We start from the raw sequence: 21,522 nt of genomic DNA, 5'->3' as shown, positions 1-21,522 counted from the left end.
CCTGTATTAATTTTGAATCTATGTTCCGGCAGTAAAGAAATAGACAGTAGCAAATATTTCTCATGAGAATATATAAAGCTGAGTTTTATATAAATATATAAAGCTGAGTTTTCCGAATACAACGATTTTTTCACTCTTAGTCTATCAGTTTTCACTAACTCATTCACTCACTCACTTTTTACTGAGTCATGGGGAAATCCCAACTTAAAAGTGGCTTGCTTCCTTAATTCATAATATTACCATTTGGAAAAGGAATACATTAGTTAAAATAAAAGCAATGTTTCACATGTAGACTTGGTGTTGTATATGCATAAATGGATATGTTTAAATGCCTATCTGATCATAATGAGAAAAAATAGATAAAATGACATATGGGTATACCAATACCCAGAGGTAAAGCACAAAAGAAAATGAATTAAACTTTCTTATGAAAAAAAATTCTTCCTCCTTATCTTTAATCTTTTCTCAAACACTCCCTCCTCCTCCTACTTGCCCTGGCGGAAGCCTGGCTTTCCCCTGAAAAATACCACTTCCTTTGTCTCTCTTTCCAATTCTGTAACTCTTTCTTCTCCTTCAGCCTCTATTGAGCTTCAAGGACAAAGAAGAAAACTCAGCAAACTCCCTTTCCCCTCCTGGCCCTTCCAGATTCTTGATCCCCTCTGCTCTCATGAACGCTGCTCCTTAATGTACTCAGAGGAATGGCAGGTCATACCCCAGACACTCTGCCCAGAAGGTGCACTCGGAAGTTGTGCTGAGTGAGCGCCTGGGCCATGTGGCCTGAATTCCTGGACAAAGGAGACACCTGACCCCAGTCACACTGCTTAGCTTGCCTCCCTCTCAGGAGTTCAGGATTGGAATATTCTTGGCATAGAATACTATGAAAAGTGGTGTTAAAAATGGCATGGAAGAAGAAAAATTTACATTCATATTCCTTCCTTTCTTCCTTTGTTCATTCACCTTAATTCTCCAAATATTTTCTAATTGCCTGCTGCTACTCAAGCACTGCAGCAGCTCTGATATCGTACAGTGCTTCCAGGAGGCAAGAAGTGGAATAGAATAATTTAGCTAATGCATAAATTATATGAAAAGCTAGAAAAGTAGGTTGAGATTAAAATTGTAGCAGGTTCCCATGGCAGAACAAAGACTTGGGCTTTTATCCTGCAGTTAAAACGAAAAGGTAGCTGGTTCTACAAAATGCTGTGTCACGGATTTACATCAAGAAATCCTCCGCTTCTCCACCATTTGTCTTTCACGACTCATGCTTTGAATGTAAGCAAAATTGACTGAGATCCCATTCCAAATCACCCTCTTGATTACTAGGATTGAACTCTATTATGTTATGGTTGTCCTGCTCTCCTGCCAGGCCACGAGGCAAAAAACGTGGCTTCCCTGTGGGTCTCCCCTCATGAAGTATAAGCACCTTGAGGGCTGGTGCTTGGTTAATATGCCTCTCTCTCTGCAATCTGCTACAATGCCAAGTTCACGAGCAATTCAGTCCATAAGTGCAGACGGGGCCTGAATAAGATGTACCATGAGTTTAGAGATGCAGCTGGGAAGGAGTGAGTTAAAAAAAAAAAAAATCACTCAGGATTTCTGAGAGACTACCTTGCTGGGTGTGGAGAGCAAGTCTGGGAAATGTGCCTCCTTTGGCCTAAAGAGGGGGTGGGAGGAATAAGAGGTGGAAGGAGAGCCAAATACTTTCAAAGAACAACATTATGTCCTAAGGACAGAGTGATTTAACGGTATGCAACACACCTGTGCTTGCCCAACGGCACAGTGATTAAGAAATACTGTTATCGCCTTCAAAAGGAAGTTTCTGAAGCATTAACGATGATAACCTCCTGGTGGATTTTTCCACAGCAATTGCAGCAACCACTTCTAATCATGCGGCTGAACAGATAGGGCAAGTGGGGATCTAAGAGAGGGACAGAGGCTGCCCATGGAGAAATGCTGCTGCCAAAGGCAGAAGCTCTCAGGATCCACCCCCTCAAGGCTCGTGTGAAGGACCAACCCCAGTACAAACCCTTGTTTTCTTCCATGTCCTGGGCTCTGATACCTGGACTTAGGAAGATTTGGATGGTCAGCGGCCGTGAGCTGTGCAACTGCCAATCAGCCGATTGAGCTTCAAACCTACCTTGTTGTGACTAGTCAAATGCAGATTTTCTGAGGTGATTAAAAAAGCCTATATACAAGCTTCTAGAACACGTAAACAATCAAAGATTTTATCTGAATTTTAATGCTGCTGCCAAAGAACAAAAAAACTATTGGAGTTTCTTTCATCTTCATGTATTTGTTATTTGAAGCACATGAAAGAACTTTTCTAAGGATGAGTAGTTCATGGTGTTTTCTCAATAACTATACTTCACCTTATTTTTAATATGGGTGAAGGGTGATTTTTTTTTTTTAAATGTGGTGAAAAGGGAAAAAAACCTTCCACCTGGTTTAGTCATGACAAGGACAGAGGAAAGCCAGGAAGTGAAACTTTCTCCCCATGTTACTCCAACACCTTCATGAATCAAACTGGAGGAAGGAGCAAACAGCTGGTGAAATCTCTATAAGGAAAACTGCCTTCTTACTGGCTAGCAAGAAACTGCAGCGACTTGAGAGGACCTTCAGACCATACAGTGTCCAGAAGTCCATGAATAACTCAGGATGAAATGGTGAAATTCTTGAAAAAAGGATCTTTTTCTCTATAAACCTCTCTTATCACTGCTCCCTCGCCCCACCAGCCTAACTTAATTCACAGCAGTGAAATTTCTTAGACTGTCACACAGAAAGCTCAGAGGGTAAACCTCTCATTCATATTGTAGGGTAAGTAAAAGTATCAGGCTTTTCTGCCCCCCTGCCATTAGGGCTGATGATGGATCCCTGCGGTCCTGAATGCATGCTTGACGGCGGGCACCTGGAGTAGGGTGTGGGCATGCAGAGATGGGATACACCTGGGCCGAGAGACTGGGCATATAGGGCCAGGGCGGCAAAGGGTGGTGTGGAGCGGTGTGGTGTGGAGTGTGGCAATGTGTGGAGGATTGTGGAGACCAACAGCGGAGAACATGAAAACACCAACAGGTCTGCTTGAACCGGTGATGAACCTACCCGTTACAATATTGACTAATGATAGGGTTTTCTAGCAAGCTTTGGGTTACTTAAAAAAAGCTATGTAAAGCTGAATCAAAACTAACCCTAGAAATCTGAGTGTGGAGTTGAGGCCATTGCCAGGGGTGAGGATTGGTGGGGGAGAGAGACACTCCAACAGAGTAGGGGGCTCAGTGGATACGGTGGAGAATCATGGGTACGTTGGGGTGGACGTGCATGATAACACATTTGAGGAGATACAAGCCGTACCTCTGAATCAATAGATAGTTACAAACCACTGAATAAAAAAAAAATAGAGCTTAGAAAAAAGAAAATTATTCATACATGCAACTGGTATTTACTGAGCACACACTAAGTTCCAAGGGATTCTTTAGGCAGTGGGAATACAGTTCTTTCCAATAGGGGAAGAGAGAGAAGAAACTAACAAGTAATATATAGTATATGTATATATATGTATATGTATGTATAGTATATGTATATAATATATATATACGCACAGAGTATATATGTAACATAATATATATTAGAACATACAAATGTGTATATACATATATGTGTGTACATATATGTATGTGTACATATATGTGCATATACATATTTTAGGGTATACAAAATAATATGGAAGCTTCTGGATTGGTGAACCTAAGGGTTTTGGGGAGAATGGCACACCTGGACAGGACATGGAAACGCCATGCCTTTCTCCCATACCTCACCCTACGTAGCTCTTCCATTAGATTTGTATCCCTTGTAATAAATCAGGGATATAGTGAGTGAAAAAAAAGAGAAAAGGAAGAAAAAAAATATGTACTATGCTATGTTAAGAGGAAAGCAGGGTAGAATAAAACTGGGCTGCTATTAATAGCCATGCTGTTAATTATTTTTACAGATACAGCATCAAGATACTAAATCTTCAGTTTCAGATCATAACTATTTCACATTACATTGGCAACATTTATTTTTATTAATCAGCCAGTGTGATTATAGATTAACTGTTGTCTTATTCTTTGCCCCTGTTTCTTAAGTGCTATGTCAAATTTGAGCTCAGCTAAACTTGAGGATCAGAAGTAAAGGTTTCAGAGAGGAAATCTCACCCCCAAGCTACTATTCTTGTCTGTCCTGAGAAAAGCCACAGACACTGGTTTGGAACAACTTCTCGACTTTTTACCTTTACAAAACCCTTTTAAATGATCCACTTTTAGTTATTCTCTCAAGTGACACAGGGTTCTATCACTGGCTGGCTGTAAGACTGTAATTTTGAAAGTCATGTAAGCACAGTTGTCAGTTTTAGCAAATAAAAGTGTTAGACCGTCCAGTCAAATTTCACTTTCAGACAAAGAACATTTTTTAGCATAAGCATGTCCCATACAAATTTGGGATATACTTAAGAAAATGTGATTGTATCAAATAACTGCATTTTACTCAGAAGCCTACACATAAGGATTCTGGGGAGAGGGGCAGTAGTGAGTTCAGTGGTGGGCAGAGCAGAAAATAGAGAAATGGCTTCCAAGTTAGCAGTACTCATGGCAAGCCTAAAAGCCCAGGTGACAGCAGGTGCAGCTGAGCTGTATGTACCTACCAGAGAGCTGGCCCCTGCCTGTATCACCAACATGGATCTACCTGCAACAACCTCTGCTGTCACCCAGCCCCTCTGTACTCAACACTTAGAGGGGAGAAGGAGTCAATTTGATTACTTAGCAAAGACAGATGGTGTTACTGTTCAACAACGGAAACAAAAAAAGGGGCTAGAATTCAATTAACTATTTGCTTGCTCATTACACTTCTGGCCAAATTTTAATGAGGGTTATTTTAAAACCTCCCATCAGAGGTGTATTGGTTTGCAAGGGCTGCTGTAACAAAAATGCCACCACAACAGGATCTGATTCTCTCCAATTGAGGAGCCAGGGAGCCTGCAATGAAGGAGCCAGCAGGGCTGGTTTCTCCCAGTGCGATGGGCGCAGGCATCCTCTCTCCTCTGGGGGTTTGCTGGCCATCTCTGGAGTCTCTTGGCTCATAGAAGCAGCACGCCCACTTCTGCCTTCATGTTCATGTGGTGTACTCTGTGATTGTGCATCTTGCTCCACACCGCCCGCTGAGTAAGGGTGGGAATCATTTTGGCTCACACTACTCTGGTACGACCTCATATTAAGTAATTGCATCTATGATGTAATTTCTAAATGTCACATTCTGTGGGGCTGGGGATTAGAACATCAAGACAAAAATTTGGAAATACACTTAACCCATAATGGGCAAAATCTGTACAGGTGTGAGAAAGTCTGGGAAGGTGAGCCAGGTCTAAATAAGAACACTAAGGAAAAACTTGTGAAGTTGGAGCTTCCCAGGGCCTGGAACATGTTCTCCAGAGCCTACCTATTCATCATGCTGGTGGGGAGATTTAGGTAGCACTGCTCTAGATGGCAAGCTTGCTGTTTTTACACAGTGGAGAAGGAGAGAGTGGCAAATAAGAATGGGTTTATTCTGTGTCTAGTGCAGGTTCCGGCTCTGCAAAAGCATTTCTTACTGTTCCTAAGCTTGTAGAATGCTCCATCCTATGCGTGGGGTTTAAAATCGGGAACACTCATAAGGCAAAGCCGTCAGATTCTGCTATGTGAATAGTCCTATGCATGTTGTCTTTATTGCTGTCTCAGGAAAACTCTTGATTGCCCCCAGTATAATTTGTGTGCATGTTTTACGTGACACACTTGCAACTACATGAATACAACCATATCTTTAAAGAAAAGAAGTAGCCAAGAATGGACTTTTGAAATCATTGCCTGAGTTTCCTTCCTTAAAAAGTTTCTTCTTTCAGATCATTCTTCCAGGCCTTATGGTCATTTTCACAGACTACACAAATTAAGCATTTGGAATAGTTATAAAGGTAGATCTATTCTTTTCCCTTGACAAATAGATTGATAAGCAGACCACACCAGCCACAGATTCCCTGTCATTTCAAAATAACTGAGGCAAAGCCAAATTCACAGAGAGCACATTTTTCAGTAAAATGAGAAATAATGCTGTGACATGAGTTATAATTTAAAATAAGATGTATGCAGATAAAAATGTTTAAAATATCTGTAAACCAGCAAATGCAGTTCTTTCTGTTTTGTATCTTTTAAAAGTAAGGACTGAAGCACATCTCAGTCCTTTTAGGACCTCTTTTAGCCAGGGATGATGTAGGGAGGGTCTGTGCCCTAGAGACATCCTTAAGTAGCTACTGCCCCAACACCATGTACATAAGTTGACAGTCAGTAAATCTCACCAACCAAAGCTCGTTTGTTACTCTTGTCCACATTCTGGTCTGTAAGGGCCATGACCAATGACCCACAGACAAGTGCCAAGGGGTGAGTGCTATTCAATTCTCTGAGGTTTTCTTTCTTTTTTTTTGTGGGACCCTTGCCGGTGGCCGGGGAACAAACCGGCACTGCAGAGGCTGCGGGCAGCCTTGCAGCCCAGCGCTCAACCGCTGCGCCACCAGGGGAGGCCCTCTCTGAGGTTTTCAATGGATAAGACCTGATACCTTCTGTTAGGATCATACAGTCCAGCAGAGAGAAACAGCTATCACAGCAATAAGCAGCATACTTTGAACTCTTTTTTTTTTTTTTTTTAAAGATTTATCTATTTATACAAGAACCAGGATACAGGCCAGATATGCAGGAAGGGGAGAGAACTCACCAGAGACAGAGCGGGGAACAGAACAGACAGACTGATGAAATACACTGCTGAGGGGAGCAGCGGCGAGACAGGTGAGGTCTGCCGCGCCATGTGGGTTGCTCCGCGGCCGGCAGGGATCCAACCAGCACTGCAGAGGCTGTGGACAGCTTCACAGCGCTGTGCTCAACCCACTGTGCCACTAGGGAGGCCCATACTTTGAACTCTTGGTGCCAGGTAATGCACCGAGTTGAGTATTAACTCCTTTCACTCTTCCACCAGCCCTATAAAGAAAGCACTGTTGTTACCCTCATGTTATCAGGGAGCAAACTGAGTTCTAGACAGGTGAGGTTATGGCCCAAGGTCACAAAGCTAGTTTGTCCACTTTGCTGCAAGCTTTTGATGATCACTTTGTGACTCAATAGCTCCCTTGTTGCCATAACAGGGATAGTATTATCAAAAGAGAGGTGCGCTGTTAGTGTTCCAGGGCACTCCCAAGCACCAGTGCCAGGCAATCAATCACAAGCCCCAGAGAGGCTAGGCACAGCAAAAAGCCACCCCTGCTAGATGACAAGTAGCTCCCATGCCCCCATGATGGACTGTTCTGGACTCTGTTCCACACCTTTACAGTTAGTGACCAAATATCTTTCTCACTCCTAATTGTACATTAGACTCACTTGGGGAGCTTGTAAAGCTCCCCACTAACACCCAGAACAAATCCCTGACTAATTAAAATCAGCATCTCTTGAGAAGGCATTCAGTCATGAGGGCTTTGTATGCTTCCGGGTATTGCCAATGCATGGCCAAGTTTGGGTATACACCAGTTTGGGCTACTTTGCCCTCCAGAGACACTTGGCAATGTCTGGCAACATTTTTAGTTATTACAGCTAGGGGGAGAGAATACTACCTGCATCTAGTGAGTGGAGGCCAACATGCTGCTAAGCATCCCATAGTTCAAAAGACAGAACCCCACAACAAAGAATTATCTGGCCTGAATGTCACCAGCACTGAGGTTGAGAAACATAATACTCCCCTTTGATTCTATATATACAGCTTGTACATAACCTACTGAGAGTACTGTGCAATCAACTGGATCTGTAAAACTCTCTGCTAACCACACATTCAAAGAAAGGGACTGAGAGGCTCACAGGGGGCTATTGAGGGTCCATGACCATCAGCACCATGTTCCCACTCTTACTACTGGTGTTCCCTGGGAATAAACATGCAATATTGGTGCAAAAAAAATCTGCAAAAAAACTATTAATAATATGTTCAGGGATATCAGCAAAGATATTGCACCCACAAAAGCACAAGAGTATGCTATTTCAAAAAATGGGAACTGTTTAAACAAGAGAATGTTCTGGGAACGTGGAGAGGTGGCAGAAATTTTAAAAAAAATCAATATAGTAGTTGTGGATAAAAATATAGTAAATCTCCATAGAAAAGAACAAAAATTTTTAAAAGGATGATGGGAGAAAAAGGAGAACAACAGTGTGTCACACAGGCATGTGAGTATAGAGGGTCCAACACTCAACTAACAGGATCTCCATGCACAGAGAGCAAAGAAGAAAAAGGCAAGGAATTGTCACAGAAATAATCTAAGGAAATATGTTTGAGAAATAATGTGTTAAGAGCCTTCTGGCCACAGATCCCCAACCTTAATATATCATTTTGTTCAAGACACTCCTGAAAGAAATGCCTATCAATTCAGTGTATTAAGTAACTAAGTCTCAACAATACGGCACATTTTATTGTCCTAAAAACACAGCATCTATTCAGCACTAAACAACTTCTCAAACCTGGAATCCTCTTGGATGCTGCCACATTTCCTGTCCCTCATTAATTTTCATGTGGTATTTGGTTTTTTGGTTTTTTCCCCTCCACTTTTGTTTTAATCATAGCCTATGTGGAAAACCCAGCTTTGCAAAGATACTGACATTACTGAAAGAATGTAGCAATCGAATGTTGAAACCCTAGTAAAATGGTTTGCCTAGTGCCCAACAGATATTGCTGTTTTCCTTGAAATTTAAAAATATTCCATGGCAGTCTTCTGAGTTCCCTGGGGCACGCTAAGCCACCTTGGCACACAGTTTGGAAACCACAATTGTGAGTATATTAATGCATCAAATGCTAGGAAAATTGATTAACAAAGCCACAGGAAATCATTATATACAATGGGGAATATTAGTTTTTAAAAAGAAGTTATTAATAGCTTCTAGAAAGGAGAAACAGGTCACAGAAAAGAAAGAGAATGAGCATAAGACTTCCCACCAGCAACTCTGAAAACTGCTTAGGGAAAAATGACCGTGACCTTAGCTCATCATACCTAAAGTCTAAATGCAGTGAGAGAATGGATTAAAGCTATTTTTCACACATTCACCTCCCAAATGTTCTTTCTCAGGGAGGTACTAAGGAATGTGCTCCAGCAAAAGAAAGGAGTAAAGCAAAAGTAAAGGATAGTGGATTCAGGAAAACATACAGAGGAGGAAGCTGAGGACTCCCAGGGAGATGACACTTATGGAGCCAGACAGAAGCAGTCAGAGAGGCAGAGCTCCAGGAGAAAAGCAACCAGAATGGTGGATGATTGCTGTGTATGAGCATTTCAAAAAATTATTGCTATAAGTTTGATGAATTTTATGCTGCATTGAAAAAAAGTTTTGAAATAGGTTTAAGAAAGCTGAGCAAATGGAAAGAAAAAGAGAGAAGATGTTAGTAACTGCAAGAAGCCCAATGGTAGAAAATTAGTTGAGCAGAAAATGGAACAATACTGATATAATCACAATTTTATGCACATAGACTGATTTAGTCAATAATAGCAAAAATTCATATATCAAAAATACCAGTATAGGCATGTTGTTCAAAATATTAGAATACATATTGTATTATATAATTATATATGCCTCCTAATACATATTTTAATATTCTAAATAATTAGCCTATACTGCTATCAGACTGTATTTTTAATGAGAAGAAACATTGTCATATAAGAATATATGTTTCAATATTCTTGGGAAATGGAGAAGCTCTGGGAAAAGATAGGCAAAGGGAGCTTATAAGCATCTATTACTTTGAATTAAACAAATTCCAAAAATGAAGTGAAGAACTGAAGACAATAGATGGATATCGCCAGCAAAAAAGAAAAATCATTAACCTTGATTTTCATTGCAGATGAAAGGATGTTTCAGATGAAAGTATTTGAAATTCAGGGCCCCAAGTAGCCAAGTAATTACCTATATTTTCAGTTTCACTTAGCTTATGTAACACTTCTGCACAAGTCACCTCTCAGGTGAAGCATTCTTTTCCACTTCCAATGTGCTGATAACCTTCAGACAGTCCATAAACTCTGTTAAAGCACTTACTCCTATATCATTTTTTGTGTGATTAAAATTTATTTGTAACTTACAGAAATGTAATTTATTACTCTACTCTTGTCACACCTCTGGACTGATCTATTTTAGAACAGAAATTTCATCTCATTCCTCTATAGCTTTTTGCTTTAATGTACCAACAAGGTCCCATCTTACAAACATCAAAAGAAAAATTGTTTTAAGAACTAGTGGCTTAGCTATTATATCCCAGGTGTCAGCAATTCAAACTTTTTCCTATTTGATCATCTCTGATTTGGGGAAAGCACCCTAAAATTACTAGAATTCAGAATGGAAGCCAAGTTCTGTACTTACAACTGTCTCTATTATTTATAGAGCCTCCCATTCTTAGACTTCTTTAGATTGAATGACTTGCTTAAGTATTTTCTTTTTTTTTTTTTTTTTTTTTTTTTTCAAGATTTATTTATTTATTTATACAAGCACTGGGTACAGTCAGAAGTGAGGGAGGGTGAGAGAATTCACCAGAGCCAGAGCGGAGAGCAGAGCAGGCAGAAGGACCGAAGTACACTGCTGAGGGGAGCAGCGGGCGGCAGGAGAGGTCTGCGCACCATGTGGGACCCTCCTCCAGTGGCCGGGGAGCAGCCGGGGATCGAACCAGCGCCGCAGAGGCCGTGGGCAGCTTCGCAACCCAGCGCTCAACCGCTGCGCTACTGTGGAGGCCCCTTAAGTATTTTCTTAAACTCAGTGACATTATAAATTCAGAATGAAATATTTACTAGAACCAACTGGCAATTCAAATTCTTAGGGGATGGGTTTTTTTCTTTCTCCTACTAGTACCAAATTTTAGACATGCCACTGCCTTTGTTATCCGTTTCTATGTAATGGTATCACTTTTCATTTATACCTGCATTGAAGGGGTAACCTCAAGGTACCGAGGCTTCAAGCAGGGATCCTTTGAGACTCTTCATTTTAGTTTTTTGTTCTTTAAGGGTAGACAAACCATGATACATCTTCCCATGGATGCCCTCTTGGTGTCCATGAAACATATTACTAAATAACAGAATAAAAGGCTAAAGTATAGTGCTGGTTTTATAACACTTAATAGTTTGCATTTTCAATAAAAGAAATGCTAGAGCTTCATTTGACAAGTAAGACCTCTACATTCCTATGATTATCAGAAAAAATTCAAAAAATTTTGAATTTTGCTGCACAGGTTATAGCCTTACTTGTTGGCATTTCCTTTACAAAACACTTTTCTGAGTGTTCCTGCATAATCAGCATTTAAAGACATCATTCACATTTGCCCACCAAAAACCACACCAGCCTACCCATGGTCTGGTTGGTGAAAACATCTTATGTTGCTAAGAATCATCAGTGAACCACACCCTTGTGGGATTATAATTCACCCCTACAAGGCAAACCAACTCTCTGAGGCCATCAGTTAAACCATTCAGTTCCCTATAATGGCAAATTCCCAGCTGTTCCTTGTGGCCCCAAACGATTATACACACATGGGCGAACCCTCTACTTAGCCCATTCTCTGTAAGTAACACTTAGCTGAGCGTGAGATGTGACATGTTATATACTTAGGAATTACTGAGCGCTCACAATGTTCTAGGCAATGAGCTAGCACATTACCCTACATTACCACTTTGCAACTTTCATTGGACCTACTGATTAAAAAACAGAAGCTTAGATAAGTAACTTGCACAAGATCACACAGCTAGAAGGTTAATGTAGAATCTAAGCCCAGATAGAGTAAATCCCAGGCCCACTCTTTAAAATCCAGCTAACTGAACTGCTTTGAGAAAATAATGGCACCGATAAAAACAAGGGCAGTTTGAAGAGCAATGCAATCCACTGAATATGCCACGTACAGTAATAATACTCAGAAACCTGTCAAACTGTAGATCTTTGCACATTTATCACATGCTAAGAATGATACTTCAGGGGCCTCCCCAGTGGCGCAGCGGTTGAGCGCTGGGTTGCGAAGCTGCCCGCAGCCTCCGCGGCGCCGGTTCGATCCCCGGCTGCTCCCCGGCCACCAGAGGAGGGTCCCACATGGCGCGCAGACCTCTCCTGCCGCCCGCTGCTCCCCTCAGCAGTGTACTTCGGTCCTTCTGCCTGCTCTGCTCCCCGCTCTGGCTCTGGTGAATTCTCTCACCCTCCCGCGCTTCTGACTGTACCCAGTGCTTGTATAAACAAAACAAACAAACAAACAAATAAATAAATAAATGAAAACATGCCTCTTTAAAAAAAAAAAAAAAAGAATGATACTTCAAACCACAGGGAAGAGCAGAGGTTTAAAAAAGCACTGAGCTAAAGTATGGGTCATCATTTTAATTTCCATTATAATCACTCTGAATCATGAATTTTTCCATCTTGTCTACCCCACTTTGGGAGGGGGCTCATCTGCATGGCCACTGACTTCATGACGCGTATTTTCTCTTAAGTCTCACTCTGCAGGCCAGAGCTCAAGGCAAGCATTCTTATAGATCAAAGCCAGTGAAGTGGGTAATGAGGTTTGGTATATAAAACACTTGGTATTAAATGCTGGGGAAATTCTGTCTCTTCTTTAACATTGAGTGCTTGAAATGCATCATTTAAAAGGGAATTCTTAGTAGGCCACTAGCTGCCAGAGAATAATTTCCCTTCACCAAACAGACCACTGGTAGCTTCAGCTAGAAGCCTTTCCCAAATGCGGAGCTGTGTGCAATGAGTTATTTTTAATACATACTCCATGGGGTGACTGCTAAAATGCACCGCTGAACATGAAGAGATTACCCGCCACAGGAGAAACTAGAGTTGAAGGACCTTTTCCATCAGCTTCTCTTAAGCAATATGGTCTGCATTCTCAGGCTGATACACACTTGCTTAAAAAAGAAACAATTAAAATATCTAAGCAGACAGTTTTCACCTCCTCAGGTAGAGAGTATTCTTACATATGCAGACTGTTAAATTCCTGAGCTACAGGGGGGCAGAGGAAAGATGGCTATAAATATAACATTAAAAGGATAATTACATTTTCCTGTAACTTTTAAAATCATGTCTGGCTCCTCTTTTGTCAACTGTCTTTCAAGACGGGTCTATGTTAAGTGAGAGCCTCCTAGGTCTATAAAGTCAGCTCTTTATTCCTCTTCTCTGCAGAGCCGGGAATGGTTTTCATCACTGCATGCAAATGTTGATCGCGCAGTGCAGCAGCAAGAGAGGCAGAGGATGGCAGTCCAAAAAAAGGGTCACTAAGTCCCCAAATTCTTTCCCTCCTTCCTTTCTTTCCTGCCCTTTCTTTCTCCCTTCATGCTTTCCTCTCTGCTTCTCTCCTTCCTTTCATCTGCCATATATATATATATATATATATATATATATATATATCCTTTCTAGCACATTTTTTACAGCCTACTGTGGGACAGCACCATACTGTCTATGCTGGGGTACACATCCCATTATTTTGTTGTTGTTTTTTTTAAGATTTATTTATGCATATAAGAACTGGGGTACAGGCCAGAGATGTGGGGGGTAAGAGGGTTCACCAGAGACAGAGTGGGGAACAGAACAGGCGGATTGACTGAACTACACTGCTGAGGGGAAGCCAGCAGCGGGCAAGCCAGGAGAGGTCTGCTGAGCCATGCGGGTAGCTCCCTGGCTGGGGATACAACTCATGCTGCAGGGCTGCAGATACCTTCATAGGTTGCGTCTTAACCCCTTACGCCACCAGAGAGGGCCCCCCAACTATTTTGTATTGGCAATTACTGTAAGCTCCCTGGTGTCAGAGACCACCCACGCCTTATAGATCTCAGACTGCTCTTTGTCCACTGCGCGCTGGCATGTGTTTGTGTAGTAGGCAGAAGAAGAGGTAGGTGAGAGGTAGATAACCTGATGTGCAGCATCCTCACTTACAAGGGAACCTCAGACAAATCAGTTAAGCTCTGCACCTGCCTTCCTCCTGTCGAGAAGGGCATCACACAATCGGTCCAACATTCCACAGAGGGTTGACCCGGTAACAAAATCATAATTTTACAGCGCTATGCCTTACAGGGTCAAATGCTCCTAAGTATGATTCAGGGCCAAGGAGATAAACACCAGGGCGGTTGGTGGGCACAGGGAGTGAGCAGCATCATCTCACTAGAGCATGGCCAACCTCGTGCTAGAGGCGTGGCTCCAGAGGGTAAACTGGAAACTCAAAACTGAGCATGACATTTCCTTGCTTAAAACGCTTTATGCTAAGTGAAATCCAACTCTGTAACAAGGCACACAACCTTCTCTCTGCGTAATTCTCTAGTCTCTCTTCACGCTCCCCCTCAGCAAGGTCTGAAGGTCACATTCTGCCCACTGAGTCACACTGAGTAGAGTGAATCCCAAAATTTTTGGTGGGGCGGGGGCTGCCTTGAGGTGTCTGCCTCCCCCAGCCTGTCCAGGAGTGAGTCAGATGCCCTCCCCATGGGTGACGACAGCATCCCACAAGCCTCCCCGTAGGACTTTTTACTCCATCCTGGAGATGTCCGCACATGCTTATCTGTTTCTCAAGGGTGATGCCCTCATGGCATGGGGTGTATGGAGGACACTCAGTAATTTTTTTGGTTCTATGGGTGAACACATGAATGAAAGAAGGCATTCTTTGCAAGGTGCCAGGAACTGATAATTTGCTGTGGGCCAGTACATTCTTGAAGTACTACCTGGGAACTCTGCACCATTACAACTTCAGCTGATTAGACATGGTAGAAAGGAAAACAGAACCCCCTCCCCTGCCCACATTACACACGCGCGAGCACACACGCGCACACACACACACACACACACAGACGATGTCTGTGTCCTCATCTCCAGTTTCCATGAATATATTCCCTCATGTGGCAGGGGGAAATTGGGTTGCAAATGAATTAGGGTTGCTACTCAGTTTACTTTTTTTTTTTTATATTATAGAGGCATGTTTTTCTTTATTTGTTTGCTTGTTTGTTTTGTTTATACATGCACTGGGTACAGTCAGAAGCGCGGGAGGGTGAGAGAATTCACCAGAGCCAGAGCGGGGAGCAGAGCAGGCAGAAGGACCGAAGTACACTGCTGAGGGGAGCAGCGGGCGGCAGGAGAGGTCTGCGCGCCATGTGGGACCCTCCTCTGGTGGCCGGGGAGCAGCCGGGGATTGAACCAGCGCTGCAGAGGCTGCGGGCAGCTTCGCAACCCAGCGCTCAACCGCTGCGCCACCGGGGAGGCCCCTCAGTTTACTTTAAAATGGGGAGATCATCCTGGATTATCTGGGGTGAGCAATGTCCTCAAAAAAATGCAAGAGGGAGACAAAACAGAGGTTGGAGTATTTTGATATGAGAAGGACGCAAGCTGCTATGACAGGCTTTAAAATGGAAAAGAGACATGAGCCGTGGAAAAGAGACTACTCGTGCGTTGTCTCTGGAAGCTTCTAGAAAAGTGAAGAAAACAGGTTTTCACCGAGGGCCTCCACAGAGGAATAAAGCTCTATGAACACCTTAATTTTAGCTCAGTGAGATCTGCATCAGACTTCATACTTAAAAACACTAAAATAAAAATGTGTTTTAATTTACTAAGCCTTCTGGTAACATAATATAGCAGCAGCAGAAAACAAATCTACCAGAGAGAAGCTTAATGAGAACCAGTCATTCCACCTTTGGGGCTTCACTTTCTTCATCAACCAGGTCAGGACCAGTGCCCTGAACCTCTTATCTCATAGGCTGTCTATGAGGCTCAAAAGCTATAAAGCCTGTGCTTAAACTTCAGCCTCAGAACTTGTTACTGTTTCTTTGGCAAGAACAAAGGTCTGTGCCTCAGTTTTCTGTAAACAGACTTGCTCATAGCCTGGGGCTCTTGTGAGAATCCAAAGATTTGATCAGTGCTGAGAACAGCATTGGGCACAATGCAAATATTATATAAGTATCTGCTATTTTGACATACGTTAAAAGAGTTTGCAAAAGGTTAGGCATTACAGAGAGGTAAGGTAGAATTAGCATTCCTGTAGAATACTGGTTCTCAATGAAAGACCAGCACAGGGTTTAATAGAGATCAAGGGGAGTAGGGGTTCCATACACCTCGGGTTCAGTGACCGGGAGCCAGGAATCTCAGATATCTTTCAACATCTGAGGCAGGTCCTTCATGGGCCCCAAGGGATGCCACACACCCCTACCCATCTTCATTTGTGGCTGTGCATGGATGGCGGTTTCACATAGGGGTCCCCAGTATCTGCCACTTACATTATGACCTCGGGAGTCACTGTGCCACTTGCTTAGCTATTGAACCTTTTTAAGATAATTTACTTCATTTCTCCACAATACTCATGTTTACAATAGAATCATAATAAGGCATTATATTTCCTTTAAGTTGAGAGTTGGGTTATATTATTTATAAAATTGAATCCATGATAATAGAAGGGGTGTTGGAAATTGTGTTATTAAGTGTGCCGGCGCTGAGTTTACAGAGTTGAAGGTGACACAGACTGGTCCATGAATGGCTCGCTAGGTTTCTAAGAAGAAAATCAAGGGCCACAGAGAGAAAGTATCTTGTAGAAAGTGCAGCTGTTAGCTGACAGATAAGAACCCAAGTTTCAAGATACTGAGTGCAGGACCCTTGGGTATTTTTTATGACCGTATTAAACCTAAAAATGTACAATTCCTTAAAGTTCAAAATCTCACCTCATCCTGAGGCTCGTAGACCACTAAAATCACTGCTCTCCTTTCTCTGTCGCTCTTCCTGCCCCCGCCTTCTCACTTCCAACCCTGGAGAAAGTGACTGTGAAAGTGACATTGCAGGTGACCTCAACAGCCAACCTCCCTGGGAGTGGTCCTGGGAGAGAAACTTTGATGGGGCAGGGTTAATGTCAAGTGGACCACTTTTTCTGGTCCAGTTCCTTAGAAGACCTTGTAAATCCAGTGATGATTCTGTCTACCCTATACCTTCACACCTCAATATGAGTCTTCCAGAACACCTACTCCTTGATCTTGACAAAGGGATAGGGAAGCTATTTTATTCTAGCTTCAGTTACAAAAAGTTGACATATTTCAAATTATGATTTTATTACTAATCTAAGGGCAAAAACCTCCCCATCCCCCAACCCAGAGATGTCAAGAAAGTCTATGCAGGTGTGCCCCGCCCAGCTCCAGAGGATGTCATTTGCATGGCAGCCTATGTCACCGGTGCCCCCTGGAGTTATGGGGTTCAATATCTGCCTGGCTTGATGTAGAGTCCCTATTCCCACTCGTTAAAATGTGATATGAGTTGGTGTATAAAGATTTCTGATATAAACTCTGATAACTCTTTAGTTAAATACTCACCTAATGGGCACAGTTGCTTCATTATTTAAGTCTGAGTTACAATTTAGTCTCCCTGCTGGCCATATTCCACTCTGCCTCATTATAAATTAGGGGAAAATGTCACCGCTCCCTCTTACAGACACATACTCGGTGAATTGGGGTTTAAAGGCTCCCTCCACGTTCCTGTCCTTCCAATTCAAGTAGCTGGTATACAACTGTGATCTCCTGCTCAGGGCTGTCCCGATCATTTCAGCATATTTGCAGGGAGAGGAAGAACATCTCTAGCCCAGTAACTGAGGAAGCCTTGGCTGACTCAAGTACACAGTTTTGTAGATGCTCTAAGCATCAGTTTCACCTAGAAGTCACAAGTATGTGCTTTGAAATCAGATGGACCTGCAAGCCCGTTAGCTATGTTACTTTAAGCAACTAACCTATGTGTAAATGTTAGTGCCCTCATCATAAAATGAGCAATGGGATCAGCCTCACGGAGTTACTAGAAGCACATAAGACAACAAATGCAAGTAAACCCCAGCAATACGAAGTGCTCGAGAAATACTAGTTATTGCTATGATTCTTTTTACCCAGAAGAATGGTCTGCTAACATTACAGTTTTACAGGACCAAAATAAGTCAAATAGAGTAAAAATTAGAAATTACAATTTTTGTAAAGAAAATGGAAAGAATGATCCCTTAGAAGGGTTAATTTCATACTCATTTCATTTGCGCTATAAAAATAAGCACAGCGGGCATTTGCTGTTGCTTTTTTTTTTTTTAAATTTTAGGGGGCTCTTCCACACAGCAGCCCTGTCAAACAAGCATGTCCAGCTCCCAATTTCAGAAGAAGACATTGGGATGGAGGAAAGTTAGATAACTGCAGCAGAAGCCAAGCATTGGCACACTGTTCTGGGGTGGTAACGCTCCACGAGGGGGCGCATGTCATGTAATGGGGTACAGATTGGCAGTGGTGAAAGGACTAATCTCTATCAGTTCCCTCTTACTACCAACAAAGAGAGGGGGAGACAATCTAACTTTTAAAAAGTGTATAGATAAATCTTTACAATATCTCCCTTAACCCTCTCATCCCATCAGGTTACATATACAAAACATCTCCTGCATAGAATTTCTGGAATCAATACTGCATTTCAGAATAGGTGGTTCTGATAAGTCATTTCAGCTGGGAATACCTGTAGTGGTCCAAACTACAAAGAGTGTTTGTTACTTGATTTAGTGGTATATAATTACACCCTCTGCATTTAGGAATAAGAGACACTGTTTTGAGTGAAATCTCCACTGGCTTCTTTGAAGGACGGTTGATTTCTGAAAACTCAGGCTAGGAATAATATTGCTGCCCCATATCTGGAAGGTCCTGCCTGCAACACATGACAACATCTGTAAGAATACATGCTCAGAGGTTTTTCTAAAACTCACTTTCTAATTGTTATAGCAACTGCATCAGTTGCATCAAGATTCATATAGTTGCTTGATATTTTTTTTCTTTGTCCACGTTTATTTTTAACTTTCAGGAGCCACCTTTTCTCCTTCTTTCTGGGTGAGAGTTTATATATATGGACATATATAAGACATATATATGTCTTTGCTAAGTCATCATTCCTTACATTGAAACCAAGATGAAAAAAAGAAGAGACATACTGAAGGGCAGTATCTGAAATATAAGGACCCCCTTTTGCCTTCCCTGATGTTTTACAGGAAATATTATAAGCAGGTGTCCGGCACATTATAGTCCAAACTACACTTGTACCAGATCCCAACCTGGCCCTTGTCACACAAACCAGCACATACTTGAGTCAAGAAAACTTTATACTGTTTACTTATGTTAATCATCAAGCTAAAGCAAACAGCCTTCCACTTTCTGGATCCAACACAGCAATTAAATATGAAGACATCACAAATCCTCTAGACAAATAAGTTGGGGGGAGGAGGGCTCTGTATCTGGGCCAGGAAGGTGGACCATGGGATTGCATCAGCTGTCCCAGGTTAACTAAGTCAGCTTTCCAACTCTGAACTTCCTCAGTTCCACACACCAGCACCACCACGAGTGAGAGGATACTGACTGGAGTGCTTCACTTAGGACTCAAATCATCCACCGGTTTACAAGTGTCAGCTGAATCATTCTGTTTCAAAGACTATGGGGTTCCTTGATTCATTCTCTCAGCATGTCGGGGAACACCAAAGCTCTTAAAAGAGCAAGCACAACTAAATAAAAGACCAGACAACTCAACCCACAGTGAGGGTGAAGGTGACGTCAGGTAAACAAATAAAATAATAACACGATATTAAGTGCTGACTGAGGTGTGTGCAAAGTGAGTTCAGGACAGAAGGGCAGAGAGCAGATAAGAAACTAGGAAACGCAGCTGCAGTAGCAAGGGGAGCACCTTATCTGGTGACTGCTGCTTGTCCCCACCCCAAAGCACACACACACCCCAGCACACCACCACAGAAGGGCACACAACTCCACAACCCTGTGACCTACTTTTTTCACCTTCCAAAATTATGGGGCTTGGGTCTATCAGCTCCCTGGAAAGCAGTCTCTAAGATGGCCCAGATGCAGGGGAAACTTCACAAATACAAAGTTGTTTCCACAGCAGTTGGGGGGAACCCCAAAAAACTCAAGCAGAAAAAATCACTTCCGCAGTCCTCCACCCAGGGCAACCTGGAATCCAGACCGACCGGCCAAACACCTGGCAGCACAAGTGAACTTCTGCCTAAAACCCCAAGCAGTTCCCAGCCCTGGCACCACCTCCCGGCATAACCCCTCTTCCTCTGGAAAAGGAGTGAAGTCAGGGCCGGTGGGAGTTTTAACAAACACAGCCACCTCCTCTCCTCGGGCTCCTTTAGGATTCCTGGGCCGCCTGGGCTTGGAGATGAAGCTGCACCAGGGCACAAAACTATCAGCTTCTATTGCTCAGCGAGCTGACTTCCTAAGGCGGCCGTAAATATCTCCACATCCACCCTTCATTTCCACTTTCACTTCCCAGCCCCACACGACTCGTGGATCACCCGCAGGTGAACGTGAGAGCGCGCGCACGAGGCATGCGACCCCCGCGGGGCGCACAAGAGGAGCTCAGACCCCCCCAACTCCAGAGCCCAGCCCCGCAGGGTCAAGGCCAGGACTAGCGACTCCAGGGCGGGATCAAGTTGCCCGTGGGTGGGTAAAAGTTGCAAAACTCCATGCCACCGCCCCAGCCCCCAGCCTCAGCCCCCCGGGTGAGCGCGCAGGGTGCGGTCGGAGGTGCCGGGGTGCGCGCGCGCCCGGGGCGCCCCGCGCGGCGTTAACCCCTTACCTTCCAGCAGCACCTCCTTGCCCGCGCGCTTCAGCGCCTGCACCGCCTCGTCGTGGGTGGCGTCCCGCAGGTCTGCCCCGTTCACGGACAGGATGGCGTCGCCCACGTACAGGGCCTGGGTCTGGTCTGCCGCCAGCCCCTTGAAGATCTTGCTGATGAGGATGGGCATCTTGTTCTCCTTGCCCCCCTTGATGCTGATGCCCAGCCCGCCCAGCTCCTGCTTCAGCACCTTCACGCCTCGCTTCTGGTTCGAGATGGACTCGGGCACCTGCTCGGGCAGGTCGGTGAAGGCGGTGCGGACCCCTGCGGGCGAGTCCGGGGGCTGCGCGCCGGCCGCGCCCGGGTGCCCGGCGCCCGCGCCCCTGCAGAACGAGCCGTTGGTGCCGGTCCCGACGCCGTTGTACGCCGCGGCGCCCTCCTCGCAGCTCAGAACCAGGGCGTCCTCGCTCAAGTTCACCAGAACTTTGTGCCAGCGATCCCGCACCAAAACTTCCAGCAGCCCGCTGCGCGGCGCCCGGCCGCCCCCGCCCGCGCCCGCCGGCCCCGCGGCTGCAGGCGCTACCGCCATCTTCTCGGCATTCTTACCGCGCCATGTGATGGCAAACGCGGGGGAAAGTGGGGAAGGGTTGCGGGGGGAGGTCGCGGGGCCCCCGGCCGCGGGGAGGGCGCGCGGCGAGGGCGGAGCTGGGGCGCGCGACTCGGCGCCGGGAGTCCCGGGCGCGCTCGGCGCGAGTTGGCAGCCGGGTCCCCCTCGCCGGAGCTGGGCGGGGTGGAGCGACCTAGAAGAAGAAGGAGAGACAGAAACAGGGGAGAGGAAGGGGAAATAATAATAATAATAATAGTAATAAACAGCTGCCAGTGGCAAAAGCCCGGGCGCAGGGCAGCC

General features: G+C 44.1%; 1 protein-coding gene across 1 annotated transcript in view; it reads right to left on the bottom strand.

Moving 5' to 3' along the window:
* The window catches only part of SNTB1 (syntrophin beta 1), a gene marked incomplete at both ends in the record, with an annotated part of 202,597 nt that extends 181,393 nt beyond the window's left edge, over positions 1-21,204 (bottom strand). The window contains one exon of the mRNA XM_084230764.1: positions 20,637-21,204. Coding sequence (XP_084086890.1) covers positions 20,637-21,204 — 568 coding nt within the window. The remainder of the gene's footprint in view (positions 1-20,636) is intronic.
* Between the last annotated feature and the right edge of the window lie 318 nt (positions 21,205-21,522).

The sequence above is a fragment of the Talpa europaea genome, assembly GCF_964194135.1.
Source record: "Talpa europaea genome assembly, chromosome: 3".
Taxonomy (NCBI): Eukaryota; Metazoa; Chordata; class Mammalia; order Eulipotyphla; family Talpidae; genus Talpa; species Talpa europaea.
This window is presented reverse-complemented; position numbering and strand designations above follow the sequence as displayed.